Raw genomic sequence first — 10,441 nt, forward strand, 5'->3', positions numbered from 1 at the left:
TAGAATATGTAGAATTACTAGAATATGTAGAATTACTAGAATATAGTTATTTTATATTCTATCAATAGGTATAGAATTGATAAAATTTATGGTTAATGTGTACGACGTCTGGATATACATATTGACGTGACGTCTGTGGGGCTGGATTAGCATATTGACATGGCGTTTGTGGGGCTGGATTAGCATACTGACATGGCGTTTGTGGGGCTGGATTAGCATATTGACATGACGTTTGTGGGGCTGGATTAGCATATTGACATGACGTTTGTGGGGCTGGATTAGCATATTGACATGACGTTTGTGGGGCATCTTCAGCTTCGTGTCTGCCGTGGGTGCCGGAGAAGGGCACCGTGGGAGCCTCAGGAGACCTCGCCCCGCTCAGCCACCTGGCGCTGGGGATGTTGGGGGAGGGGCGCATGTGGAGCCCCAGCACTGGCTGGGGCGATGCCAAATATGTAAGAACAATAACCTATTGTGGGATGCTATGAGCTAAAATGATCTTTTCTACTGGATGGAATTTGATCCATTACTTCCCATTGCCATCTAAGTGGAATAACAGTTTATCAGCATTATTTATAAAATAAAATTGTGATTCGTTGCTTCGTTGCAATAGATACATAAATATAGACCTCCAAATGGCAAATCATTACAACGTTATCCTCGCTGCAGCTCAAACGAAATAAGTCCATTATTTTATCAATAGACCACTTCGCCTCCTTTTGTTCAGAACAAGCAAACTTAATTGTCGCTCACAGCACATGTGGATACGTGGATTATCTTCATCAGGTGATGGAGTCCCACAATCTGAAGCCCATCGTGCTTGGGGCCAAGGAAGGCCTGGCGCTCATCAACGGCACTCAGTTCATCACCGCCATCGGCACGCTGGCGCTCAGTAAGGCGGAGAACATCGTGCGGCAGTGCGACGTTGTGGCCGCCCTCACCCTCGAGGTTATGAAAGGCACCAGCCGAGCCTTCGATAGTGGTCAGTCTTTGGTGACATGGATTGATTTTTTCATAATCAAAAATGGAGTACTTTTAAATCACGCTTTTCCCAGTTAGGTGGCACTAAGGTACTCCTGCCACTTGCAGTGGTGGATTTCAGACTCCTTATAACGAATATAAAAATTATAGCATTGCTGCAATTTTGCAACACGACAGCGGAGAGATTATTTGATCAACGTTTTTTCGTCACAATATAGGTTCAGTGGTTATTATTGCCAAAATTTATTCATGTCAATGGGTGTAAATGGTGCATTACACACGTTAAAGCTAGCCGATGGGGCCACAAGTAGGGTCACAATTGAGGTGTTTTCCATGTAGCAGAAATGATGTTTCTAAGGTTTTGTCGATGTTACAGAGATGGGCAGAGGCGGGCAGTAGCGCGCTACATGTAGCGGCCGCTACTAGCGGCCGCTACATTTTCAGTAGCGGTAGCGGTAGCGGCTCTACATTTAAGGCAATGTAGCGGTAGCGGTAGCGGCTCTACATTTAAGGCAATGTAGCGGTAGCGGTAGCGGCTCTACATTTAAGGCAATGTAGCGGTAGCGGTAGCGCCCGCTACATTTAGAGCATGTAGCGGTAGCGGTAGCGCCGCTACATTTCCAAGTAGCGCTGCCCAGCTCTGGAGATGGGTACTAGTAAGATGTTCGTACCCCACTATGTTTTAATACCCGTTGGGCGCTATCTGTGTTGCAGAATATTAAATATCCCTCACCTCATTATGTTCTAATACCCGTCGGGTGTTGCCTGTGTTGCAGAAGTGATGGCTTTAAGGCATCATAAAGGCCAGAAGTTGGTCGCAGAGAGGCTGCGAGCGCTGCTTCACTCTGACACCTACCCATCAGAGATTGCAGGTGACTTTCATGCCCTATGATGATTTTCCAATTAGCGTTGGGGAGGCAATTAAACTACAATGGATACTATAAAGCGCAGTCACGAAAATCGTAGTGCTTCAGAAGCAGTTAATTGGCCTATTGTAAAATAGTTCAAAGTATTTGGAGAATATTTAGCGCAATGCTTTCTGATATAATTGCAGCCAATTGCTGATAAGTGTTTTTAATGTTTCTTTGCGAAATAAAACATTAAAATGTTGAATTCGTATTGTAGAAACATATTATTTTCAAATTTGACCATACTACAAAATTTCTCGCTGAAATTATTTTCACAAAATTGCTCCAAAAAATATCCGCAAGTTATTTTCGTATGGAGCTGTCTATACCGCCATAACAATAGAAAGACAAATAAAATTGTCATTCCAAATCAGGCCAATTTCTTGGTTTGTATTTTCTTGTCACACTAATATGTTGATGGCTGCACAAGGAAGTGTTGTTTCTTTTCAGCTTCCCTCTTGTTGGATTGATCACTCACATTCTACGTGGCTATATATAGACGTTGCTTACTAAGTTATTTACTTTACTTCTAAAGTTACCAAAGTTTTTCTAAAGTTGGGGAGCGAATGTAAGTAATTGGAAGCCAATACTTTGAAACATTGGAAGCCAATACATTGAAACAGATTATATATTGAATTAATAATTTTTTGAATCTGAATACGAATGATTTCTTGACATCACATCCACGTGATGATCTCTTAACAACTAATACTGGTGCAATGATTTATTGACCATCACATCCATGTGATGATCTCTTAACAACTAATGCTGGTGGCATTACGGCAGAAAGCCACCGCTTCTGCGACCGCGTGCAGGACGCCTACACCCTGCGCTGCTGTCCCCAGGTGCACGGCGTAGTCCACGACACCATCGACTTCGTCAGGAGTGTTCTGATCGACGAGATGAACGCCGCTACTGATAACCCGGTCATTATACCAGATGATTTCAAATAGAATTTTACTTGATGAACTTTGATCAACTATTCACAATAAGTCGTATAACTAATATAAAATGTAGAGCATTGTAGTATTTATGCAGTATATTTAGTATTTAAAGCTTTCAACGATATTTCTTTATCAATTTTCGCATGTGACTGTTTACACAACTGATCCAGAATTTGAATTTTGGCACAGTTTATACATCTACTATACAAATCAGCAAGTTAGCTCAGTCCCGACATGAGGTCTTTAACTAAATTGAGAAAGCGAAATTCCTATAAACATGAATGAAATTCGAATCATGCTCTTTACCAAGAAACCGAAGAAACTATATGGATAAATGCTGTTCCTGTTCCTCGTGCAGTTGGTTCTTTCTGGACGCGGCGAGATTATCAGCGCTGGTAACTTTCATGGCGAATATCCTGCCAAAGCCTGTGACTTCCTCGCCATCGCCGTCCATGAGCTCGCCAGCATCTCTGAACGCAGGATCGAGAGGCTTGTTAACCCAGGTGAGCGACGCGCATTGTATTCGATGAGCGTAGCAGCGATAGACCTCAGGAGACTGTGGAGGTAAGCACTGAAGAATGACTTGGACTGATGAGAGAGTCACGTTGACTCCGATTGTTTCATCTTCTACTACTCGTATCATTTCATTTTTTGTACTAATGTGATACAGGGTGACCAGAAGGTATTTTTTTTTATTACGGACAAATTACGTGAATGTTTTTTTTTTCAATTGCGTTGGCCGATTAAAATATATGATAGGGGTACTTACTATTTAAATTATAAAAGGAAATGGAATTTTCACACAGGAGTTTACAATTATACCAGTAAAACATTTAAAGGACTTTTTAATCCTTTTATGTTCTTGGACGCGGACTTTGCCGTTTTTCAGGCCATCTGGCAACCCTGAATTATGTACCACTACGTCCTGGAGAAATACATTTCGTGGTACGCATATGCACCACTTCGGAGTCAACGTGTTAATAAGACATAATGAACGGTTTCAACCATGAATGAGTTATAATCTACTCAAACATCTTTATTGGTAGTTAGTCTTTAGAAATATCTGCGATTGAGCGAGATCCGTTTAACGTTGATTATTAACAACTGCAGTGTTGTGTCCATTCATTTACCTTTCAATCTCTATAGCACTTTTATTGCAATTGTGAAGATTATCACTAATCTTGCGAAAAATAAACTTACAATCCACCTTTTTGGCAGCTTTAAGCGAACTGCCGGCCTTCCTGGTGAAGGAGGGCGGCCTCAACTCCGGCTTCATGATAGCGCACTGCACCGCCGCCTCGCTTGGTCAGTGCCATGGCTGTCGTACGCCTTCTTCAGCAACCAAATACTCAATGAATAATGGAATGCATTAACATAATCAAGACTAGACTCAATTTATAAATAACAATCCATTCAAATCATAACTGAATTTGTTTTCGTCCTTCATCTGATGGTAAAACTATACTTTTTTGTTCATATTTTTTGACATATTTGAAGGTTTGTGTCTCCAGAAAAAAATTATCAGTAGGAAATGGAGACTCCTACTTATCTCAATTTTACTCATATAATTTTTATTTACAGTTGGTGTAATAGGCGACTCCAAATTGAAGAAAGATTTTCATTATCCTGAGAGTTCTTATGCTGCATAAGAACCGCATATAAAAAGAATCTCTGCATATTCCACTTCTATTAAAAGCTACCTATATTTATAATTAAGCATCCCCATGAATTTTACAGTTTCGGAAAACAAAGTGCTGTGTCATCCCGCGAGTGTTGACTCTCTCACCACTTCAGCTGGCACAGAAGATCACGTCTCGATGGGAGGCTTCGCTGCCAGGAAGGCCCTCACGGTAATCCATGCAAAGCTTTAGCAGTTAGCTTGGTTGAGGTGATGTGCTTGAAGAATAATATATGTACGTAGTTTGACTAATTAAGCTACAGTGTTATCCTAGTTACTAAAACTACTTTATTGCGTGCTTGCAGGGGCGAGAGGCCCGATAACGAAGACACAAGTTGTAGTTTACAACATTCAACTGCATAAAAGCTGCTCAATTGATCATGTCTTCCTGAGCTGCGATTTATGTCTTATGATATGATCAAAGTTTATAATCAGGTAGCGCTATTAAACTCAGGTAACGCAATGGGACTGGAAACAGAAACAATTCTCTTGGACTGAAAACAGAAACCTGCCGCAGCATCAGTTAATTCTTTCTTGATATATGCAAATAGCTATCAGAATTTGTTAGCTGTTGATAATACTAGCGAACATTGGTCGCAGTCAAGTTCAGGCCAAATTGTTAAGACGTTATTGATATATTCGCCTACGCTGATCGGTGAAAACAATCCTATTGAACTAGTGCACGGGTGAAGTTAGTAGCGATTTTGTTTAACGCTACTCATCTCATTACGCAGGTGGTAGAAAACGTCGAGTATGTGATTGCCATCGAGCTGCTGGCTGCGTGTCAGGCCATTGAGTTCCTGAGGCCTTTGAAGACGTCGGCGCCTCTGGAAGAAGTCATCAAGACCGTGCGAGCGGTCGTAGGGTGGGCCACTAGCTCTCTGTTGTTCATCAGTGCATGACATAATAATAAGCTGCCTCAATCGGAACAACTTCACGAAGTTTCAAATGTCTGATATGCGAGCGACTTGCACGCCGTGATTTCACCACCGTCTCACGCTGTATAAAAACCAGACATACCTGTATTTAATGTGTCCGCAAAAACTAAAGCATACGGTTGTCTCGTTCGAGACTTGATGATCTGCAAACTGAGTTTATTTTTCCACGCCAATAACTTCTGGACGTGAAACTATTGTGCATGGTGAGCGTCCTGGAAACATGGGGATCACCATAATTTGCGGTAACAGGGACCTTATTCTTATTACTGGTTACATTCATTACAAGCTACAGCTAATAGACCGAAGAAAAAAAGTACAAATAGGGCATTGTATTATTACAATGCTGGAAAATAAGAAAATCTGGAATAAATAAAATGTTTATTTATACTTTGTTTTCAGACTGGGATTCGGCTCCTAGAATTCTAATCGTGAGTCACATGACACAAAGGTTCACGTTTTCTGTTTTTTTTAATAATCATCATCAGGACAGTGATTTTAAATGCTCCAGTAGCCAGTCACTATATGCACATCCCATCTACACTCATAACATTCTACCATAACCTCCAAGTTCCATCTACCCTGATAACGACCTAGCATAACTTACAAGTCCCATCTACCTTCGTAACTTCCAATCATAGCCTTCAACTCACATCTACCCTCACATAATGTACTACCATAACTTCCCAGTCCCATCTACTCTGATAACGTTCTACCATAACCTCAAAGTCCCATCTACTCTGATAACATTCTTCAATAACCTCAAAGTCCCATCTACTTTGACAACGTTCTACCATATCCTGCAAATACAAGCGTTCACGTAGCTCGTCACACAAAAATTTTCCAGAAACCTGACATAATGGCAATGCACAAAAAATAACTTCAATTCCACGGTAGCAAATAAGAGCTTGGTGGCGCCGCAGTGATTCTGAACAATTCCCATAAAGCTGCATGGCATATTTGCACAGATCGTGGGACGAGGATCGCTACATGGCGCCTGCTATTGATGCCGTCAGAGAGCTACTAAAAGAGGGGAAAATTTGGCACGCTGTTCGCCACCACATCGACCACTACACCCACAGCCAGGTGAGTCTCCACCCCAACCAGGGGATCCTCTCTATAGAGTTGTGTCTTCACCGCGATCAGCTGAGTTTCTAACCAAGCGAGGTGAATTCCCAACCAAACCAGTGATTTTTCACCACAATCATTTTATTTCACACCCAACCAGTTGATTCCCCACCAAACTGTTCACATTTAAGACCTGCAGTAGTCTTGTTGAGATAACAATTATGTCAGTAAAATCAACAGGGAGACCCCGTTTTTGAGCTGTCTACATTCGTGAACCAAATTTTTAAGATAAAGGCCAACTGTCAGGATGTGACTTAGCGATTGTGAGGACCGCTCATAGAATTATAGGTAGTAGTGTATTCTATCTAGTATTTTTTCGCAGCCGTGAGATGATATTATTTCCTGTAACGCCTCCTTGTATGTATGTATGTTTGTGATGCGTCTTTTATGAAGGAAATGCTCACTCCGCACCCCTGCAATTCACATGAGGGTGCAATTTAATTGCTAATTTTGAGCAACACTGACTTTACACCATTCCGTTACGAATATGAGAGTATTTACAATTTTCTCCATAATTTTCATGATATATGGGTTTCACAATGACAGTCTTTTACTCATCGCAAAATAGTGTTGTTATGTCAGCATTCCAATTACCTGGTCTACACCATGACTGCTATGGACAAAGTTTGTACCTGACATTGCAGAGCATCGAGACCCGAGTGTTCTCACCCACAATGAGCTTCGTGGGTAGCGGTCCCCCCAAGCTGCAGAGGAAGAGGAAGAACTCTCTCAACCAAACGACGCCGGCCAAACAAATTCGCTCCGCAAAGAAAAATTGATACATGACGGCAGTCGCCTTGGCGTTTTTGAAGTGGAATTGATAATAACTTCATTTATTTGTTAGAAGTTTTCTACACCATTGGAACTAAGAATAAAAAGAGAAGTCCGAGTGGTTCTAATGAGTCGCAAATGTTTGGATGTTGTCCTACAAATTTTTCTACAATGTCAATGGTAAAAATTTCGCGCTCTGATATGTTAGAGCATAATTAGCTAGCACTTTCAGTTCTTCCAACACACCTTTTAGCGTAAACATGAGCTCGGTTTTTCTTCAACTTGAATTTTTTGATGCATCCTAAAAACTTAATTTTTTTGCTGTGACTAATGAGAACCGATCCTGCGTTGAAAATTATAACGCATTATCTGGCGTACCACCAGGACACGCGCCCAAATTAGAATCGCACGGACATTTCGTGGACATCACGAAATGCCCGCACCCATTGGCTATAGTTTTTCAGGGAGCAAGTAAGAACTGAATTAAATGTCAATAAACTTCTCCTATTGCGTACAGTTGAAAGTTTTGGAGCCGCACTTGATTTCAGGTTTCAGTTCCAACATAATTCACTAATGATAGTTTTTGTTATTCACTGCTGTTCTTCCAACTTCATCCATGCTACCCGACATTCCATCTCGCATTCGATTCGATTACATCGCTTTCTTTCTGCTCTCGCCACATTCTAATAAATGTTCATTAATCTTCATAAATGAACATCATTCTGTGTTCTCATGTTCAGCCTGTACTACCTTGCCTCCATTGTCATCTGACATGCTTATATCGTTAATTGTTTTCTCCGATTTTTAATGGTTGCATTCACAATATTCACGGCAAATATGTCCTCACTCATTTCACTAGTATTTATTTCCGTCATTTCAAACCCTCTTGTATCTGAGCAATGATGCTGAATCCTCCACCGTTAATTTGCTGCTTCCTTCTAACATTGCCAGTCATCTCATACTTACCACTTCTAAAAGCCGTCCACCATCTCGCAGATGTGCTTCAGTAACAGCCACCACATCCATCTGTTATTCGTTAAACTCTTTTCATAAATCATAAAATTTTTCAGACCTTACCCTCTCGCTTCATTTAACCACTTTAATAAAAAATATTAAGTCAGATTTCATCCCTTCCAAGATTATTTCACTTCCTAAGAGCCACACAACTGGCCTGCACCCACCGTTTCGCCTTTTGTTCGGTCAGTCGGGAGTTACTCTCCCGGTTACGCTATCATCCGCGCTGCACGCCCATCTGGCCTTCTCGCGTCGCTTGATGTCACCAGCCTCTTCACCAACGTCCCAACTGGAGATACATTAGAAATCAATGCGAAGCACGCATATTTTTTATCCACTTTGCCGACTCAACCAATACCCAAGTAATTCTCGTAGATCTTCTTCGATTCTGTACTTCCGAATCATCTTTCCGGACTCCCAACAATAAAATTTAACGCCAAACCAACGGCGTAGCCTTGGGCAGTCCTTTTGGTCTTACTTTTGCTGAGTAATATGTGTGCGAAATTAAAAATCTAATACTTTCAGATGAACAAATCAAGACAGAATCGCACTGAAGTATATCGATGATATCTTCGCTGTCATTCGAGATGAAGAACAAATGAGGAATCTACGAATGGCCTCTGAAATGAATTCTGACTTAAAGATTACTTACGAACTCGGACAAAATTGTACTGTAATCGGAATTTCACATACTTGCATGTTCTTACATGTCTTAGGTGCGAAATATTTTGGTGAATTGACTTAGTGCTGAAACTTATTAGTCGTTCATTATTAATTTGATGTGAAGTTTTTACGGTTTACCTGGAGTTAATTTTGTTTATATTGTTATATTTTATTTTTCTTATGTCAAAATGTATAGAAGATAGCTAAATTTCCCAAATTTCCCATCGCATACCTGCAAAAACTGTGGTTCAACAAGACTCGTCAATAAAACTCATGGAAATTTATGTGTCAAAAAAATTAGCTTAAAGCCTATGGCTTAAAACGTGCTTTGCTTCCTTTAGATACATACGTCCAAGCTAAAAACAATTCGTTCGTCGCAAAAGTATACCAGAAGCCAAAAAGCAGATGAATGGATCTTATAAAGCATGGGTAAATGGGTATAAAGCAGATTAATGGATCCTTCAATCCATCGTTCACAGAATTGTAAGCGTAACTATAATAATAAATTGAATTAATGATCTATTATTAAAAAGGAAATAGACATTCTTGTAATGAACAATAGCCCCTGCAATAAAACGGGAGTTTTCCAAGAGATCAATGTAGTCTATAAATTTTCCTGCAATAGAGAAGACTGTAGACTTCTCCCTAATATGGAATACATCGGGCTCACAACTACGACATTAAAAGTCGACGTCTCACGTGCCACCTTCAGTCTGGTGATGGAGTTTTCAGTCTGGTCTCACGTGCCACCTGATGGAGGCCCACAACGAGACCATCACTCGTATGGTGCTGGAAGAATGCACCAGCGTCGTCATGCGATGCCCCGACGCCAACCGACTCGCGATAGCTGGTACCCTCATCATTAAGTCTGGGACTCCAGCCATCAACCTGCAAACTACTGGATTTGTCAGAACCTGGAGACTGTTTTCGGAGTAATTTTTAGTGCTTTTTTATGACAATCTTCATATTTCTGTGATTTTGCAATTATTTCTAATCAAATTCAGATTTTTGAGTAGTATCCTAGTTACATGATTTCGTATTTACGGCGAACCAAATTACATTACTCAATGCGTCTCGTAACCTTATAATGAATGATTGATGCATTCGAAACGTCGTTAACGAAATAAAAATGTCTTTCGGTACTCTGATTTTCGATTTACCAACGCAAACGAAAAATATTGTTCGATTTATCGAAAAAAACTAATCAGTTATTTGTCAATATAACAAATTCTCAGGTCTTCCATGAAACCTGCTTAAGGGAACAAAGGGCATAACAGATACGATTCGAAATCAAAACTGAAAGTTACTCAGTAAACAATTTCAAAGTCTTGACAAATCCAAGGGTTTGTAAATTGATAGCGGAGGACTCGCCGATGATGATAAGAGCATTTGTTATCGCCAGTCTTGTAGAGTCGAGGC

General features: G+C 40.6%; 1 protein-coding gene across 1 annotated transcript; it reads left to right on the forward strand.

The window, feature by feature from the left end:
* Window positions 1–299: 299 nt before the first annotated feature.
* On the forward strand, window positions 300–9,730 carry LOC108664978 (histidine ammonia-lyase; the record flags this gene model as incomplete). The annotated part of the gene is made up of 10 exons (XM_018151689.2): window positions 300–455; window positions 787–982; window positions 1,758–1,853; window positions 2,676–2,815; window positions 3,192–3,336; window positions 4,052–4,138; window positions 4,571–4,683; window positions 5,246–5,376; window positions 6,415–6,532; window positions 7,219–9,730. Coding segments are annotated over 10 exons (1,317 nt in total), but the record flags the coding sequence as incomplete, so codon positions are not given.
* Between the last annotated feature and the right edge of the window lie 711 nt (window positions 9,731–10,441).

This window comes from Hyalella azteca, unplaced genomic scaffold (genome assembly GCF_000764305.2).
Source record: "Hyalella azteca isolate HAZT.00-mixed unplaced genomic scaffold, Hazt_2.0.2 contig12465, whole genome shotgun sequence".
In the NCBI taxonomy this organism is placed as follows: Eukaryota; Metazoa; Arthropoda; class Malacostraca; order Amphipoda; family Hyalellidae; genus Hyalella; species Hyalella azteca.